The sequence below is a fragment of the Nicotiana tabacum genome, chromosome 12 (genome assembly GCF_000715075.1).
Source record: "Nicotiana tabacum cultivar K326 chromosome 12, ASM71507v2, whole genome shotgun sequence".
NCBI lineage: Eukaryota > Viridiplantae > Streptophyta > Magnoliopsida > Solanales > Solanaceae > Nicotiana > Nicotiana tabacum.
In genome coordinates, this window is record NC_134091.1 from 109,024,976 (window position 1) to 109,045,688 (window position 20,713).

The 20,713-nt window shown below is 38.0% G+C and overlaps 1 protein-coding gene across 1 annotated transcript; it reads left to right on the plus strand.

Annotated features, from left to right (window-relative positions):
• Positions 1-2,262: 2,262 nt before the first annotated feature.
• On the plus strand, positions 2,263-8,283 carry LOC107814879 (uncharacterized). The gene is made up of 5 exons (XM_016640378.2): positions 2,263-2,402; positions 2,845-3,018; positions 6,826-6,943; positions 7,040-7,268; positions 7,981-8,283. The coding sequence occupies exons 2-5, from the start codon at positions 2,867-2,869 to the stop codon at positions 8,007-8,009; spliced, it is 528 nt and encodes a 175-aa protein (XP_016495864.1). The 5' UTR covers positions 2,263-2,402; positions 2,845-2,866; the 3' UTR covers positions 8,010-8,283.
• The last annotated feature ends 12,430 nt before the right edge of the window (positions 8,284-20,713 follow it).

Here is a 20,713-nt window from a genome sequence, read left to right on the forward strand (position 1 = left end):
TTAGAAGAGTTACTTATCTCGAATAAGCTGAATCCAATTCTGAGCAAGATCAACAATGCTCCAGAAATTCCATTCTGTGCGTATCAACTTCTGAATGCTTCTTATCTCCTCAATTCAAGCCAAACGATCCGTATCTATTCAAATAACATGCAAATAAATCACAATTTACTCTGCTCGAAAAATCGTCAATGGGGCCCACATCTCGAAATCTGACAAAACATACAAAATCTGACAACTCAATCAATTACGAGTTCGACCATACTAATTTCACTCAAATCTGACTCTGAATCGATGTTCAAATCTCAGAAATTTATTTTATGAAATTGTATAAAATTCCTTCGAATTCTCTTGAAAAATCAATAATCTAACGCCGAAATGAAGATTAATTCATGGAATATAATCACAAGGGAGTCAAGAACACTTACCCCAAGTTGTGTGGAAAAACGTCTCCCCAAAATCGCCCAATCCAAGCTCCAAAATCCGAAAATGAAGAAAGAAACCAAAGACCTCGAATTATAGGTTCTGCCCAGCGATTTTTGCTTTTGTGAACCAAGGGCCGCTTTTGCGACTAAATTCTCGCATCTATGGTTTCACACTCAACAGCCAGCCCTCGCACATGCGGAATATCTTTCGCTTCTGTGCAATCGCAGGTACGAGCAAAGGGTCCGCATCTGCGCTCCTCCCACTTCTATGAGCAGCATTACTGCATCTGCGCAATTCCCTCCACATCTGTGGCTCGTGTCCAACAGTGCCCAGTCCGCTTATGCACAACCAAGGTCACTTATGCGAGCTTTCACCTGCGAGCCCATTTTCGCAGGTGCGATTGCATCAGTAGACAAAAACAAGTTTCAATTGTTCTAAGTCCAAATTTGATCCGTTAACCATCTGATACTCACCCGAGGCCCCCGGGACCTCAACTAAATGCACCAACAACTCCTAAAACATCATACGAACTCAGTCGAACCTCTAAATCACATCAAACAACGCTAAAACCACGAATCATAAACCGGCGTCTTGAGGGTTCTCGACCCTCACTGATGCATCGATCTCTTGACTTTGGGAGGGATTGGCCTCTATCGTCCTCCCTTCGGTTGATGCCCGTTCTTCAAGGACCGATGGCTCCCGGGACACTAAAATTTCATCCTCTTTAGACTTGTCCCTGAGCCGGTAGAGCGAGTCTGAATCCAGTATTCGGGAGCTGGAGGTTTCTTTTGGCTTGCGGATCAGCCTCCTCCTTGGTTTCTTTTTATCCGAGCTCGGAGAACTCGAAGCCCTTTTTCTCTTCTTCTCTTCACCCTGTTTCGGAGCAGGGGACTCAGTGGGGAAATTGTCATTACCGGGTGAGGGCCTCATTTAGACATCCTTGGGTAAACATGCAAAAAGAAATAAAATAAGTAAGGACTTAATCATGCGGAACGGAAACCAAATATTACTCATGAAAGAGATCTCACAGTGTGAACGGGCCTCCCATCAACCCTTTGAAAGCTCGTGCCACGAGCGCTCTAAATAAGGACTTTGTGATACGATGCCCTCGACCCACTCCTTGACTCGAGGAACTACTTTCGGGATCCGAGCGACAACTGCACCATCACAGAACACCGATAAGAAGGAAGGAAAAGGGCGATAAATAAAATCTTGGAAGCAAAATTATATACTTACGTTTCATGTTCCACTTCTCAAGGAACGACATGTGCTCGGCCGGGATCAAGTCCGAGGTCCTCACTCGGACAAAGCGGCCTAGCCAACCGCGATCCCTACCTTCATCGATACTCGAGAATGCGACTTTACTGGTCCGACGAGCGAGCTTGATCAGTCCCCCCGGTAGAGTCAGGGACTGTATAATCACATAAGGTGGTCGATCGTGAAAGGGCACTCTTTGATCTTGCTTACAAAGAAACGGAGGAGGATTACGATCCTTTAGAAAGAAGGGTGAATTTGACCGAGGGTTACCTTGTATCTTTTGCAAAAGTCGATGATAACCGGGTTCAAGGGTCCCAACGTGAAGGGTTAAGTGTAAATACTTAAAAATCTCTCGACGTGGGTGGTGATGGCTTCGTCAGGTTCGGGAACCACCACATGCTTGTCAAACAAGTTACAATCCTTCTTGACTTCGGAGAGAATATCCTCGGTGATCGAGCAGATATACCTCGAGACCTCCTCACACCGGCCTGGTACAGAGGAGGGCTTTTCGACTTTAATATATTTTAATATATATATTATATGTGTATAATCTATTTATATGCGCTAAAAAACACAAACAATAAAAATACCCAACTTTTAACCATTTTGACATCACTAATTGTAATTATCCTCTCGGTTTCTATTTTCTCCTGCTTTCCTTCTCTAAGAAGCTCGCTCGCTCTCGCTCTAGCTCTCGTTTGATTCCCACCAATTTTTTCAAGGTACGATCTTCTTCTCTTTCTTATTTTCTTCATCGATTTTTCCCGTTTTCTTATTGCTTTACTATTAGTATTCCTCTGTGTGATGTGCATCCGCTCATCCTTGATGATTTGGTTCAGATCTGTTAATTTCTATTTGATCTATCTGATACTGATACATGAAAATTCAAAGAATTATTTGTTTCTCTAATACATGAGAAGTTAATTTTAATATAAATATATGAAATTAGTAGTTTGATTTTGTTTGGTTATAAGCAAATGGTAAAATGGGTGGAATGAAGTGACCAGTTGGTCAGAGAAGTGATGGCCTCAAAAAGGCTGCAACTGAAAGTGTAAGACGGAAATTCAACTGGGTTTAGTGTTAAAAATAGTTATATTGGGACTTCACATTGAAAATCAGCATTCTATTAGGAGTACTTTTTTACCTTTGGAAAATCATTTGCAGTTTTTGTGAAGAGGATATAGAAATGGTTCGAGAAGTATCAGAGAGCTGTGTGGAGAGTTTACTGACAGAGATCGTGTCTTCCTACTGCAATGGCTTCTATGCCGACAAACCTGAGCTCGCCGCCCGCCGCATCGAAGCCATCGGTTTTCAGGTCGGCCACCAACTTTCCGAGAGGTGACCAATTTCCTTATACTAAATTATCTTTTCGTGAATTTACTGAAGATGCAAGTGAACAATAATCTCCCTATAGATTTCAAGGCATACATCATGTATATATACTGAGTACTACTTTTGGATGTGCTTTTTGGGAATAAAATTCTTCAAATTGCTTTGATATAGTTTGCAAGAGTTATGACATTTTCAAGTATCTAATTTCTAGTACCCCAGCTGATTAACCAATCTATCATTGTATAAGGCATTACATAAAGGACCCCGGAGATCGTTAAAAGATAAAGACCAAATCTGTACTGTTACAGTGCATTGCAAAAAAAAGATGATTGCCGCTTTCCTCTGCACTGTTGCACAAGTAGCATGTGCTACATATTCGAAAACCTCTTTTCTGAAGGCTGCCTTGAGTGAGACACAAATGACAATTTGACTTTATCGGGTGCTTTGATCGTCCATACCTTCTTCCAAGGCCATCTCTCATTGCTGCCTCCTTCCGTGTTGAGTTCCCTATAGCATGAATTAACATAGTATTGCCCATTTGTCTTCCTTGTCCATACAATAGTGTTCAGAGCTTCTATATTCAGAGCCATCTTGTCTAAATCATTCAACAGTAAAGCCGATCTAGGAACTTCCCAATCAAAGCAATTTCTATGAAAAGCTAAGCACCAATTGTTCACATTCCAGCAATTAGAAATTGAAATATTAGAATTCAAAATGAGCCTATGAAGACCAGGATATTGAGTTATTAGAGGGGCACATCCTATCCAAGCATCTTGCCAAAACCTTGTATTTCTGCAAATACCAACCTTTATCTTTGTGTTGACAACAAAGATTGACCATACGGTGCATATGTGCTTCCATAGACCTATACCATGGGAAAAGTTAACAGGACCTGTGAACCAGATGTCTTGTTCCCCATAATTATCAAATATAACCCTTCTCCATAAGCTCCCGTCTTCTTTTCCCTACCTCCAAAGCCACTTCATTGGTGAACTATTGTTGTGTGCCTACAAGTTTCTGCTGCCAAGTTCACCTCTTTTTTTTTATCCAACATCACCTTGTCCCAGTTAGGGTTTTCTTTACACTAACTGGCATTAGAAATAAGGACATTTGATATGTAGGGAGAGAATCAAGAACACTATTGATGAGCACCACCCTGCCCCCTAGAGATAAGTATTGTCTTTTCCACATAGCAAGCCTTTTTTCACATCTCTCTTCAATCTTTTGCCACACCTTCTTTCCCTTGTATCTAGCCCCTAAAGGTATTCCCAAGTATTATGTAGCCTCGAACAAAGTCAGTTTCTTATGTCGGGTTGTCATAATTTTCCTTTTCTAGTTCTTGATGATTTATTCCATATTCTAGACCGTTTAAATCAATGTCTTGGTTCTTGCTTTTCTTCTTTTATTTTTGCTTCTTATTTAATCGCTATCACCTTGCTACCAATCATTAATTTGTAGCATTAATTTGTGATGCAACTCCTAAGAAATTTGGAAGAGCTTATAGTAGTAGAAAATGAATTTGGTAGAAGTTTTCTTCTCGATTTCCTTGTTTATCTTTTAAATTTTAGATTTTTTTTGTATCTTTTTTAGATTCTGTATATGTTTATCATTACCTAGATTAGATTCTATCTTTTACATTATCCCTTACTTTTAACTTTATCTTTTAATTAGAGATAAAGTTTTCATAGTATTTGGCATTTAGGTGTAGCGTTCCCGGCTCTATAAGCATTAATTTGGCACACTTGATTTGATGGATAATATTTAACGGATTGATCCTTCTTGCTTTCTCTCTTATACTTCGGTGTTATTCTCCTATTTTTCTCTATGCTTTTCTGTTCTGGTGCTACGTCAATCTTGATATTAGAGTTCACGATTTTGATTCATGACAAACTGTTGCACCTATTAGTACCTTATCTTTTATAAGGATACCCATCAATCAATCTACAAATAATCAATCCGCCGTTTACTAATTGCAAGCAAATACTATAAGGAGGCTTGATCTTTCATACATCACTCTCAATTTTGATTAATTATGAAATTTTGGAGACATTACTAGGGTTCTGATAGACACTACTATAATGGCTATTTGACTTCCCCCTCATTGCACTTGTTTTTTCATTTTATACTTTGTGATTTTGTATAGGTGGTCAACTAAAATTTTCTTTCTTTCACTGAAAAAATGAGGAATGAACTTGTTCCTAGACAAGGAGATCCTTTCGTGCACAAAAAAAGGACAAAAAGAGTTCCACTAGAGTAGTTTTTACATTAATAAGTTTTTTTTTTTTGATAAAGGAAACAGTAAGTTTTTACATTAATAAGTTCTGTTCTTTCTATATGCTTACTTGCTTAGATGTTGGTTTACAAGGTCCTACTACAAATCACATGCTTAGTCATTCTCTTGTTGTGTAACTTCACCTTTTCTCATCGTTCATTCAAAAAATAATGATAAGCAAGCAGCATTTATCTTGGATATTAAGGACTAGTATCAGCATGAAAGGAGAAGTCTTTGGTTCATTAAGAAATTTAGTACCTTCATGGCTCCTAGCACTGATAGCATGAAAGGAGAAGTCTTCAATGAACTGCTAAGGCTGCTAGAGATTTCTAGGATGTGAAGGATTAGTGTCAGTTTCCCTTGTCCTTAGGCACTTTAACTTCAATATTGGCGGTGTACAACCTACTTGGGCGAACCTCTACTAATCCCTAGGTAGCCCGCCCGACTCACAAGCACAGGTTGTCAAGGTAATCCTGCTCATCATGGTTAGAGGAGATGAGATGACACCAAGTTTTGTAGTTCGGATTCAAACATGGAATCTCCAGGTTGTTACTCCTTTGCCTCAATCACTGGCTAGGATGCTTGGGGACTTAGCTATGGAAGTTTTATGATTGAAGACAAAGAACAATTATAAGTGTTTTAGAATTTTGTTTATGTGTTAGATTTTAGGGTTTCTCTTGTACCAATACTCTTCGGGCTAGATTGTGCTCATATCGACTTATGGACCTGGCAACATGTCTAGCCCACTAACACAGATTGCCAAGGTAATCAAGCCCTCTAGGCTGGACGAGATGTGCTTACACTAGGATTTTAGATTATGTTTGCATCTTTTTAGTTAGATATTGACCATATCATTATTTAGATTAGAACCTATCCTTGTAATTGTACCTTAGATTTGTCTTTATATATGATTTTGTCTTTTAAGTTATAATTAGAGATAATCTTTTGCTATTCCAAGAGTCTAGCTTGAGTTGGGTTCTCCACTCTATGAACAAGACCCGTTTGCACTTGGTTTGAATAGTGTTTGATCAATTGATCTCTTTCTTTCTTTCTTTCTCATTTTCCTATTTCTCTCTATTCTTTTCCTTTTTTCTCTTCTTCCTACTGGTGCTACATTAGTTTGTTTGGTAGTGTTGTGTGAAACTATCTTTTGTATCAGGGATTAAGATCAGCAATGATGTATGTACACATAACTTGGCAGGCTGAAATTATAGGCTCCATTTTTCATATATTGTCATTTCTTTTGCTTTCATTGGGTCTACAGACTTTGGCATGCCACCAAGTTGCAACCCCTGAGTCCATTCTTGGACTGATTTCTAGTTTGAAGTGTAATGTTGTCTCTGGATTGGGTTGAATCATACTTAACAATTTTCTTCTGGACTATGACTTTTAGTTGAGAATATCTATCACTCCTATCTTGATCTCAGTATGATTATACACTGATACCAAGTTGGATCCTTTTATGAAAATAATTATTGCTAAGTTGGATCATATCCTAGCTTTCATGTTTCACTTGACCTTTATATAATTATTTTTGCTAGGTATACCATGGATAGGCCCCGGTTCACTGATCATTTAGAGGCTATCAAATTCATATGCAAGGACTTCTGGTCTGAGGTCTTCAAGAAGCAAATAGACAACCTGAAGACAAATCACAGAGTAAGTTTAAGGTTCCGCATCAATCACAGAATAAGTTAGAGAATTTTTTCCATTGCTGCTTAAGCAATAGTGATCTCTAACTACTGCTCCTGTTAGGGAACCTTTGTGTTGCAAGACAATCGCTTTCGTTGGCTGTCACGTATGTCAGTTGATCCTTCTATTGAAACTCTTGGTTCTATTCAAGACCCTTCAGCCATGGCTGAAAACAAAGCAGCACAAGCCATAGGAATGCATCTCTATTTCCCATGTGGAATCATAAGGGGAGCACTTTCAAACCTTGGAATTCCTTGTGCAGTTTCTGCAGATATATCTAATCTTCCCGCCTGTAAGTCTTTTCATTTTGAGTTTTATCTTGCTAATTCTCTAAAATGAAGAGGAAACTAAGAGCTCCATTTGTACATTTTCAGTGCCCATCTGAAAAAGTGGGTGGGGCAATAATTCCCCTATCTGATTGGTGATTTTGGAATTTTTTACTTTTGCCTACAAGCACACATTTTTGGCACAACGAGTACTCAAAGTTCAAGAGACTTTTAAAGGTCATACTTTTGTTATTAATTGGATAAAGATATCTCAAGGCCATTTTAACATCATAGTCCAGGCCATTTGGGAAAAAGCCTTAATTGAAGACTGGATGGTGATAGATAAACTACGAGGTAGATTAAAGCTTCGCTAGGTATTTCTGTCTTGAAAAATGATCAGAAAGTTTCCAGCGGGTAACCGACATATCGACTTGAGTAGGCATGCAAAATACTTCTTGTTTGAAGTAGTTTGTATATAATCTTAAACTAGTATATATATACCCTTTCTTTTCATCGAATATCAAACCAAGCCAGTGTCTACGATAGAGTTATTATTTCATTTCACAAAATCCATCCCACCATCTCTGAAAAGGGCAATTTTCTTTAAATAAAAATACAAATGACGAAGAAAATCTTCATTATCTTTACCTTTTTTAGTCAAATTTGCTGAAAATGCTTTCCACATGTTCCTGTTGCATGTAGGATTTGCTTTTACTGATGTGCTTTTTGATGTTACAGGTTCATTTGTGGTACGAATAAAGGCATGATGTGCTTTTGCAAGAAGAGTGAATTTTCCTCAGGTTTCAGCAGCAACTTTCTGTTCTTAATATGTTCAATTCTCTCACCTGAATGTCCTGTTTGTTGTTACGACTCTAAAGAGCTCGAGTTTTTCAAAGACATGGAGGGTTGTATAGGTATTCTGAGTACAAACTTTCTTCTGCATGATACCACAAACTTCTATATGGACTCCCTCTTACCAGCAAACTTGTTGATACAAATTATATTCAAATCACCTGATAATATGCATTTTGTTATCCTCAATGTCATGAATATAGAACTGAAAAAAAAAGAACAAGAGTCAGTGTCATCTACGACTATGACCTAGCAATTCACTGGAAAAATTTTACTAGGTCAGTTATGGTGGAGACCGTAAGAGAGACTGTGTGGAGCTTTTCGTCTTCGTTCTTGTTCTGCCGCTTTTTGGTCTATTAAATCATTACTGTTGCTGCAAAACATGTAATTCGTGTTAGCTCTAATTTTTTTTTTAAACTTTTTTTTTTCCTTATCTTGATATTTGTAAAATTGTGAAGTCAAGCTCTACTAATAATGTCATAAATCCAGCATTTTTAGCAATTGGGTTGGACCAATCGAATGAGAGTAGAAATACCAGCATTTGCTTAAGATTATACCTGTAGTTTGACTGGAAAGGAACGGAAGGCTGCAGGCTAAGTGAAGACTTTGTAATCACATCTGTGTCCATTATCAAGTCGTGTGTCTCTGATATCCCTGACCAAGTCCGCAATAGATTCACTGCATGAGTTTACCTCAATGTATTGCAAATTACCCAAGTCCTCGAAACAAGAAGGGATTTCTTTGAGATATAAACATCTAACCAAAACCAATTGCTCAAGGCAAGAAAAGGCTTCATCCCATTTCGAGAGTTTGAGATTTTCTAGTTTCAAGAATTGGAGCTGAGGGAACTCATTATCTCTCAATTCCCATTCATCCAAATCAAATTCAATTTGTTGCAGTTTTAAGTAGGGGTGCCAAAAGGACGGGTTGGGCGGAATTTGGGCGGGTCAAGATGAGTTAGGTCAATAAATGGATCATTGCCCAACCTAGCTCAAAGCTTACATGGGCTAAGATGAGCTGGGTCAAGATGAGCTAAACAATGGGTCATAGTCTAACCCGCCCAACTTGAACCATGTTTTAAAATCATGCTCATTTTGCATAAGCAAAACCTTTTATTTTTTATACACCTATGTATAAAATGTAAGTAAATACTATTAGTATTTTGAGAATCAAAATATATTTTCTTAAATAATAAATTAGTATTTAAAATGTGTAAGTTGAAATATTTTGCGGGTGGGGTGGGTGGGTGGTGCAGAAAAATGAAAAAACAGAAAACAGAAAATACAAAAAAAGTAAATTTTTTTTGCGGGTGGGGGTGGGTGGTGCAGGAAAACGAAAAAACCGAAAATTGAAAATATATAAAAAAAAAAAGGTAAAAAAAAATAAATTTCGGGGGTGGGGGGTGGCGCAGTAAAACGAAAAAACAGAATTAAAAATACGGGGTGGGGGTGAGGGATGGGTGGGGTAATTGATCCTGACGGACATATAGCTGGTATACTGATGAAGACCACCTTTAGAGTTTCAAGTAGAGCTAATGAGTCCAATACAGGGAACTGGTTTTCATTCTTTCCCCAACCCCATGATTTGTCAAATATACATCTTAACTTTTGAAGATTGGGCGTTTTACTCACTATCCTCTCCATCTCTTCAGCACTAGACAAATACACTGATGAAAGTGTTGCCAAATTTTCCAATTTTGAAGGGCTTCCATCAAGGAATTCCTGTGCTCCTTGCAAATTGAACATAGCTCTGTTACTAATGCGTGCATGTCTCGACTTTACCGGCTTCCAAAAAGTATCAGGCAATAATACTCGTCCTCTGATTCCTCTTACTGGAAATGTTTCAAGATTCCAGAGATTGTCTATTGAAGATGGAACAGAATCCTCACCAGTTTGAACAGCAAAGTACCTTAAATGACAGTTCGGTAGAACAACGAAGAACTCCAAATCCAACACCCTAAGAAACTTGAAGCTACCAAAGATGACAGATGCATGTTCCATTGAAGAGAATGTATTTGCACTGACTTCCCTGAATAGTATAGAACGAGCATACGAGCATGAGGAGCTCCATCCACCAAGTTTGTCCCGATTAGAATGGAATATTAATCGGCTTGCCATAGGCTTATGAGGATAAGAATGCAGAGGAATGGCATCATAATCTCTGGCAATGAAGAAATTAAACATGATAAGAAACAATGACAAAATCAATATAAACTTAAGAGAAGTATTTAAAGAGCTAAATACCTTGTTATCCACATTAGGAAGTTCTCTTCCTTAGCTTTTCCTTTGCAGAACTCGAGCAGTAAGTCATGTACACTAGCTACATGCTTTGATCTTCCCAATGGATTTTTTTGAGTGTCTATGACTAGGTTTCTCCCAATAAGATCCTTCAATTAATCTTCAGCAATATCCTCCAAAGCCTTCTTATTATCATTCTTAATGAACCCCTCGCCTATCCATAACCTCGTTAACTTTGAGACTAAAATCTCCCTGTCCTCTAGAAATGCTCCAAAATGTAAAAAGCATGGTTTAAGCTCACAAGGTAAGTTGCTATAGTTTATCTCCTTGCCAATAAAGTTTTCCGTAGTCTATCAGCTAAATATCCTCACCTTCTTCAGTATGATCAGTATCCATAACACCTCTCAGAATTGAAAGTAGCAAGTCTTTACGTGTGTACCTGAGAGACACAACAGTCTGTTTGGAAGTTGAAATGAGAGACAATTGACTCTTCTCTGTAAACACTTCGGGCTAAAGTCGTTTTGCCTAATCCAGGCATTCCAACAATAGAGACAACATCTAGCCCTGGTGTTCACCAACTAGTTGAACTCCTATAGTTTGCCTAACATCCTGAAAACCCACTGGTTCTTCATCGGACCAAGGTGTATTGCCAATTGAGGTGACACAAGAGTAGAGGAAGCAATTTCCATCTGTAGGTTTTTACGGAGAATGAAGAATAGAAAATTCTGATTTACTTGCTATTAAACAAGTTGAACATGAGTTTGAAGAACTTTGAAAGAAAATCAGATGAAAGCAAACTTACATATTCATTAAAAACTTCAGACAAATTTATAGAGTTTACAAACTCAACTGAAATTGAAAAACCAACTATTAGGGATAACATAGAAACTAACTGACTGCTATGCTACACAGTTATAAAACACTTGGACTGCTGCAGTTCTTAATGCTGTTTTCTAACACTCCTCCTTGCTTTAAGAGCTGCAAACTCCAAGTTTTTGCCTGAGAAGCTCAAATTTGTTTCCTGGTAAAGACTTGGTGAAGATATCAGCCAGTTGCTCCTCAGTCTTGCAATATAGTAGAGTTACATCACCATTCTTTTGCACATCTCTCAAGAAGAAAAGCTTGATGTTGAAGTGTTTAGTTTTTCCATGAAATACAAGATTGTGAGAAATTGCTATCGCAGCTTGGTTGTCCACAAACACTTTAGTGTCTTCAGTTTGTTTTATGTGTAAATCAACCAAAAATTTTCTCAACCACAATGCTTGATTCGCTGCTGCTGTTGCAGCCACAAATTCTGCCTCAGCAGTAGATTGAGCCACAATGTCCTACTTCTTTGAATACCATGAAAAAGTTCCTAAGCCAACACTGAAGCAATACCCCGATGTGTTTCTCATGTCATCCACAGATCCAGCCCAATCACTATCAGAATACCCAAGTAGTTTCAGATTTTGACTCTTCTGAAACTTAACACCATGATTAATAGTCCCTTTGATATATCTGATAACTCTCTTGGCTGCTTTTAAATGCACCTCACTGGCACAATGCATGGACCTCGATAAAATGCTTATAACACAAAATATCGGGTCTTGTAGCTGTGAGGTACATCAAACAACCGATTAAGCCTCTAAAGTATGCTTCCTCCACTTTATCTGCTCCATCATTTTTGCTTAGTTTCTCTTTTTGGTTCACAGGAGTGCTCATCTCCTTGCAATCTTCCATGTTGAATTTCTTCAGGATCTCCTTGGCATACTTCTTCTGACAAATAAAAACTTCATTTTGTCCTTGCTTGATTTCCATTCCAAGAAAGTAGGACATCAGACCAAGGTCAGTCATCTCGAAGGCTTGCATCATTTCTTGCTTGAAATTCTCGATATACCTTGTATTGTTCCCTGTAATTAGTACATCATCCACATAGATAGAAACGAAAATGATATCAATGCCATTATGTTTAACATAAATAGTAGATTCTGATGGACTCTTTTCAAAGCCTAGGCCAAGCAAATGGTCTTCTATACGACCATACCAGGCTCTTGGTGCATGTTTAAGACCATAAAGTGCCTTTCTTAGCCTATAAACTTTGTCCTCTTTTCCTTCACCGCAAAGCCCTCAGGTTGCTCCACGTAAATTTCTTCCTGAAGAAAACCATTGAGAAATGCCGATTTGACATCCATCTGGTACACTTTCCAGCCCAATTGTGCAGTAAGAGCAAAAAGTAACCTAATTGTGTCAAGTCTAGCAACGGGTGCAAATGTATCAAAATAATCTACACCAAAAATTTCCTTAATTACAAGTCTTGCTTTATGCTTGTTGACTGAACCATCGGGATTTAGCTTGGTTCTAAAGACCCATTTCAACCCAATTACTTTTCTATCTTGAGGATGATCAACAAGCTCCCAAGTCTTGTTCTTCTCAATCACAAAAAACTCCTCTTTCATTGCAGCTACCCAATTTTCATCATTCTTGGCCTCATTGTACCCAGCAGGTTCACATACAAGTGAATGATCAATCATCTCATCCTACCATGAGGCTGATATTTGCCTTTTAGGAACCTTTTGTGTTGAGTCAAGAGAATTCATGATACATTTCTTTGAGTCTTCCCAACACCACTCTTCATTATCCAAAATATACGCATCTTTACTGAAGATTATAGTCTCAGTTTGTGGTTGGAAGACCTTATATGCCCTTGAAACTGTACTATATTTAATAAAAATGCCCGGGACAGATTTTTTGTCTAACTTATCTCGTTTAACCTGAGGAACATAGACCACCAAACACTTTAAGAAAATTTATTGATGGTTTAAATCCATGCCAAGCTTTAAAAGGAGTTCGATGCTTCACTGCTTTTGTAGGAAGCCTATTTTGGAGAAACGCTGCTGTACTTGCTGCCTCTACCCAGAATTTCTTTGTCAAGTTCTTGCTGTGCAACATGCATCTGGTCATCTCCATAATGTTTCAGTTCCTTCTCTCATTTACTCCATTTTGCTGTGGAGTATAAGGAGTAGTAAGCTGATGATTGATTCCTGCTTCCTCACATAACATAATGAATTGTTGAGAAGTATATTCCTTTCCATTATCTGATCTTACTGAGTGAATTTTACAACCACTCTCATTTTCTACTTTTGCTTTGAACGTTTGAAAGAAATTAGCAGCCTCTGACTTGTATTTGAGAAAGTAAATCCAACACATGCGGGTTAGATCATCAACAAATATGATATAGTAAAGGCTACCTTTTAGTGAGGGAGTCCTTTGAGGTCCTGCTATGTCAGTATGAATCAATTGTAATTTGTTCGATGCTCTCCAAGTTGTCTTTGGAAATGAAAGTCTGCTTTGCTTCCCGTATTGACAAGCACTACAGTTTGAAGAATTCACTTCTAACATAGGTAAGTCCTCAGCTATTTTCAATTTTTGCATTTTGAGCAGCCCTTCATAGTGAAAATGTCCAAGTCTCTTGTGCCATATTTCTACAGCACTTTCTTTGGCTGAAAAAATGACATGCTCCTCCTCAAATGGATCTAATGAGAAACTTTTGCCTCTCATTTTTACTTTAAACAATTCTTGATTTGATACATCCTTGATCAAGAAATGTTTATCTTCAAAAATTAATTTGTAGCCTTTTTCCATCAACTGACCAACACTTAGCAAGTTTTGGTCTATGTCAGGTACATAAAGCACATTAGAAATTGTTTTAGTACATGAATAACTTGGAAGAGCAATTGTTCCTTTTCCTCTGACAACAATATCTTCGTCATTACCTATTCTGACTTTAGTAATGGTCGTGGGCTTCAATTCCTTAAAGAAGGCCTTGTCATTTATCATGTGGTTAGTGCATCCACTATCAATCAGCCAACAATCACTAGGCGATCTACTTGAAAAAGATGTAGCGACAAAGAGTTGATCTTCCTGCTCTCCATCAACAATCTGAGCGTCTGCTTCTTGCTGCTGACCGTTGTTCTTGCAAATAACTGCTTCATGCCCAAGTTGATTTCATTTACTACACCTGGCATCAAGCCTTTTCCAACACTTGCATGGTGGATGGCCTTTTTTGTCATAATGCTTACAAGGAGGATAACTTCTCTTTGAGTTTCCTGCTTTACCTTTGGTAGTATTTGCTGCAATGCCTTCATCATTTGTTGGTTGATTCTTCTTGTTCTTCTTCTTTTTGTTTCTGCCACCATCTTGGTGTTTGGCTGGCAATGCTCCTTCATTATTTCCTTCTTCTCGCATAACCCTTCGTTATTCTTGAGCCTGCAAAGCATTCAACAACTCTGCCAAGGTGATCTTGGATAGATCCTTGGTATTCTCCAAAGTGGTTATGGTTGCTTCAAATCTCTCCGGCACAGTTACCAAAACTTTTTCAACAATTCGATAATCATTGAACTCGGAACCAAGCAATCTTACCCTGAGCCTTTCAGAGTAATCTTTGACGGTTTCATTTTCTTTCATCCTCTGCATCTCGAAGTCTTTGATGAGATTTAGCACTTGCATGCCTCTGATCCTTTCATCCCCTTTCATATTCTGCTTTGAGATAATCCCAGATGGCTTTGGCTGACTTTAGAGACATAATTCGAGTGAAAATTATAGAAAATACTGCTGAAAATAGACAGGCCTTTGCCTTTGATTTTCTGGTTTTCCTATCGTTATGGTTCTTAATAGTTTGATTGTTGGGCAGCGGAGGAGCTTCATAATCCTCTTCGACTGCCTCCCAGATATCTAAGGCATCCAGATAAGTTTTCATCCTTACAACCCAAATTTGATAATTTTCATCATTGAAAACATGAGGTGCCATTGTTGAGAAATTTGATTATGCTTCCATGCTTGACAAATCTGCCTTGTTGAGAGTTTTGAGTTTAATGAACACCCACAAATCCCTTAAGAAACGAAATCTTAGATACCAATTGTAGGTTTTACAGAGAATGAAGAATAGAAAATTCTGATTTACTTGCTATTAAAGAAGTTGAACATGACTTTGAAGAACTTTGAAAGAAAATCAAGAATCTGATCATGAAAGCAAACTTACTTATTCATTAAAAACTTCAGACAAATTTATAGAGTTTACAAACTCAACTAAAATTGAAAAACCAACTCCTACAAATTAGGGATAACATAGAAACTAACTTACTGTTATTCAGTAAATAACTGCTACACACTTTTAAGTCAGGGTGGCAAGTGGGCCGGTCCCGGGCCTAAACTGGCCAAGTGGGCCGGTCCAAAATTAAACGGGCCAAACGGTCCCGGGCCAAATGGTCTTTTTGCAGGGACCGTTTGGTCCCGGGCTAAATGGTCCCGGCCCGCAGGCTAAATGGGTCCAACAGATTTGTTTTTTTAAATTAAATAGAAATTAGAGACAGAAGGATGTTAAAAAATATATCTAAGGCAATGCCTTGTTAATTTTATTATAGAATTGTGACCGAAAGTTTTAAATATTTTTTAATTCAAATTTAAAGTCTAAAGACAAAAATATTATAAAGAGATATTCAAAGTAATGCCTTGTAATTATATTATAGTATTAAAAAAACATGGCAATATCTTTCTTAATCTTCATCCCCTTGTGGAATGAGCACAACATGGTGCTAATACCACCATTGAGAAGAAAAAGAAACTAATCAAGATATGCCAAAATACAAGTTACATAATACATACTAATTTTTGTTCATACAAGTTACATGGTATCTCATACAAACTTCATAAATCCATCAAGGTCCGGAGGAATTTCCGTTGGTGGTGGCGGAAAAGTAGCTTGGTTATCGCCACTTCCGGGCGAAGCAACATCCTCCGCAAGTTCAGCTAGCATATCTTCGTAAGCTTCTTCTTTATCTGGTTGTGATTCAACAAATCCAAAATTTCTTCTTTCCGACCGGATCCAATCTCTGAAAAGTACTGATTTTTCCAAGCTCTCCCTCATAGACGCTCTTTAATCACCGAGTTGAAGTCTTGCTTGACTGAAAGCGCTCTCTGATGCCACTCTTGGATTTTCCCTTATTTTTACCAAAAAGTTTTTTTAAGGAAGCCATCTTAATTAATAAAATAATAGAAAATAAATAAAACAAACAAAACTATAATATTAAAACTTAAGAGTTGGAACGAGTTTACCAAATTGACGAACAACTTGTTGAAAATTGATTATCGTTGAATACTTCAATTCACCAACTTCACAATTTTTTCACAAATTGTAACAATAAAGTAAGCAATAGTAGCAATTATAGAAGAAAAATTAGAGAGAGATTGTGATAGATTGATGATTTTGTAAGAAAAATAAAAGAATGAGGGGATATTTATAGTTGAAAATAGGGAAAAAGTGTAATTATAAAAAGTTTGGGGTTAAAACAAAGTTGGAGGGGTTAAATGGCTATTTTATAAATAGCCAACGGCTATTTTTGACAGCCCAACGACTATATTTTAAATTTTTTTTAAAAAAAATTCTTTTTTTTTAAAAAAGAAAGTTGACCGTTGGGACCGTTTGGCCCGCAAAGGGACCGGTCCGGTTCCTGGCGGGCCACATGGTCCCGGTCCTTGCGGGCCCAAAGTTTATGACCGGCTCACGAGACCGGCTCAGGCCCACTAAAATCGGTCCTAACGGTCCTGGCCCGTTTGACCCGCGGTTCCGATCCTGGACCGGCCCACTTGACAGCCTTAGTTTTAAGACACTTGGACTGCTGCAGTTCTTAATAAAGTTTCCTAACACCATCTTATCTTCACCGGGTCTGGTCAACTCCGTCTTAATAAGCTTAATCTCCTTTAGGTTGCCCGAGAGCCACACTATAAGATAAGTAGGAGGAATATCTTGAACTACACAAGAATCAACTATATACTCTACCTGGTATGCCTTATCAATGACTTCCGCAGCAAAATCTTGAAGATCATGCTTACTATTGCATTGTTCTGCAACACCCTTGATATAAGGTTGGAAAAACTCAAGCTCCTTGTGTACCACTACAAGTTGGTTCTTCACAGCAGTAAGTGAGTTAGAATGGCTACTTAAGAGCTCCTTCAAGCAGAGGTGGACCCAGGATTCGGCGGTCACGTGACACTATGACATTCAATATAAATTTATCACTACTCATAAAGATTGATACGATGACCTATGCTAATATATGACCATTGTTTGAAGACATTTGCAAGTATATATGGAGTTTTTGTAGAAATTTCAAGGTGCCGGTGACCCCTCAACCTATAGTGTAGGTCCACCTCCTTCAAGCTATCTAGAAGGAAGTTGAAGTAGTCGAATGCCTCATTCTTAGGCGAAGAGGACTGTACCCACTGTCGGATCTCCAGGAAAATCAATGTCTCGATACGCTGAATCTTGTCAGCTAAAATAAATAGTTCTTGGTTCTGATCTTCCTTTGCCTTGCTTCTGTCATACAATGAGTAAACGACAACTTCAGTATCAATGACCGCAGCCTCTATTTTCTTGAAGAAAGTGATCCTCATATCATTGAGAAAGTTGCTAATCAGTGGCAACTCAATGAGAATACTCTCAACATGTTAAGCTGCTGGTGAAGGGTCTGGGTTAGAACCGTACTCAAGGGAAAAATTCGTCTTAACTCGATCACCAAATCGAAAAGCGTATCAATGAATCGAACTGCATCTTCAATTGAGGACATTGGAGGAGTGTCCGATAACCTCAAGTTTTCCTGCTCGTCAATGTAGATTTCACGGACCCGTGGCTCAAAAGGCTTTATCCTTGAAAATATATGCTCACTGAATCATCAGACAGCTTACTAAGGCAGACAATCAGCAGATCTTTAAGCTTCTGTACAACGTTGTCTATGAATTCAGCCACGCGCTGATGAGTCAGCGGACAGGATATTGGAATTTCTGGATATGAATGATAAGTTCTGATATGAGGCCTGGAAAACTGAATCTTCCCTAGCACATCAGATGTGATGGAGTCAAACTCAGGAGGGATGACTGTTTTACACCAGATGAGATAGTAATGACGACTGAGCACTAGATTTTCTATCAAGGTTTTGATGTTTCTTTGCAGGGCTTGACGCTTCTTTCAATTTTGCTTTCCCTTCAAGCGGAGAATATGTACTCAAAAACCATAGCTCTATTTTATTACTAACATTTAGTCTATCCTTCTTGGGACCTATCAAGTCATGTTCATTTTCAATCCTTTGTAGAATACTTGGCGGATCACTGACACGAATATGTTCGAGTGACATATTTCTTTGTAATCTCTTTTGTTTTTGAGATTGTTCTTTAACTGCAAGTGCAAGGAAAAGAAGCAACTTTAGCTTTTGACAAAAAAATAATGCAAGAAAGTGTACCAAGTTGCAAACACTTGTTGAAGCGTAAAATCTGCTGCCATTCATGTTAAATATTTAATTCCGAACTTTAAAGCAAGAAAAAGAACAGAATTCACAGGTATTGAAAAGAACTAGGTAAAAAAACAGAAACTCTGAGGTCAAAGGGAATGCAAACCTGAAGAACTACTGCGTTAGTCAAATTTTGAAGAATCAGACAATCAAGGAACATAAGGATAGAGCAAAATCTTGAATACCTATATGACTAACAACAAAGAAAGAATGACAGAACAACTAAAACATATAATTAAGCACAGTTGAACTCATATAATGAAAAGTTCTGTGTTTTGCATAGTGAAAGTAAAGCTTGTATTTTACTTTTCATTTGCCTAAGAAAATTTGATAGGCAGACTCAAGGGCTAAGCTACTATTCGAATTATGACAAAACCAATAGTATGGTTCAAATTCTGAATTTGTATTAAGAAATCCGCTTAATATGTATAAATAATTTATTCAGAACCCAATAAGCTGCTTATTCTAGAATTAAGAACTCATAAACTTAAAATCATGATTCTGCCTTTTAGTAGACCCACTTGATAACTGTTGGGAATAAAACCCCCCCCCACAGAAAATAATATTCACGGTAATAATAGCGGAATAATAATGTAGTACCGAGATACGGTAATCAACAAGAATAAAAAGAACAACAAGGACACAAAGATTTTTAACGTGAAAAATCCTTCTGAATAAGAGAAAAACTCACGGGCCCGAGAGAAGCAAAGTAATCCACTATAATGAGGAATTTTACACCCAGAAGTCCCGAGTAAAATACTCCAGGGACCACTATACATTCAAAAGAAATAACCCTCTTTTAAGATTTTCACCTCACTATAATATTGCTCACACTTTCTATTTTCCCTCACAGAGTACACCGCCTGTGAATACCTCACACTGCTCTCTAACTCTCAGATATGTTTTCCTCTGAGATTGGTATGATGAAATGAGATATCAAAGGCTTTCTATTTATAGAAAGAATGGCCACCCAATTCAGCTAATTAGAAGGCTTGTTACGTTACAAATTGTTGCTGCAACTTGCCAATTTGCAAGAATGCAAATTGTTACGAAAAGCAACTTTGGCCATAACAGGTTTTGGAATCCGACTTCCTTATTTGGTTTTTTTCTTTTTAATTATGGGGATGGACCCCACAATCTCCCCCTCCAGACCCATTCTCTTGAAGGAGGTAACACCAGACTTTTAACTTGAGTGTATGCCGACTTGCACAACTCGAACTTGTCCCTTGATACCCCCTTGGTCAGCATATCTGTAGGATTCTCACTTGTGGAAATCTTCAGGACTTGTGTAGATTCACTCTCTACCTTTTCTCAGATCCGGTGATATCTTACATCGATATGTTTGTTCTTTGTATGGTACATGGAGTTCTTGCTCAAGTCTATTGCACTTTGACTATCACAATAGACAACATACTCCTTTTAATACAAGCCAAGCTCTTGAAGAAACCGTTTCAGTCATATCATCTCCCTTCCAGCTTCAGTAGCGGCAATGTACTCTGCTTTTGTTTTAGAGAGTGCGACACACTTCTGCAACCTCGACTGCCATGATATGACTCCCCCTGAAAATGTAAACAAATATCCAGTAGTGGATTTTCTGTTATCAATGTCACATGGCATATCAACATCTGTGTAGCCTTTCAATATTGGATCAGATTCTCCAAAGCACAAACAATCTCCTATGGTAACTCTCAGGTACCTGAGTATCCACTTGACTACTTCCTAGTGTTCTTTTCCAGGATTTTCAAGAAACTTGCTGACAACACCAACTGCTTGACCAATATCAGGTCTAGTGAATAACATTTCATACATCAAACTTCCGACGACAAAGGAATAAGTAACTTTGGTCATGCTCTCTTTTTCTCTATTGTTGCAGGACACATCTTTTTGCTCAACTTAAGATGAATAGCAAGAGGTGTGATACTGGCTTAGCATTCTTCATGATGAAGCATTAATGTACTTCTCCTAAGACATCCATAACTTTCTGCTTGTTCGCTCTCGAATTATCTTCATCCCCAAAATTTATTGTAATGGCCCCAAGTCTTTCATATCAAATGACTTGGACAA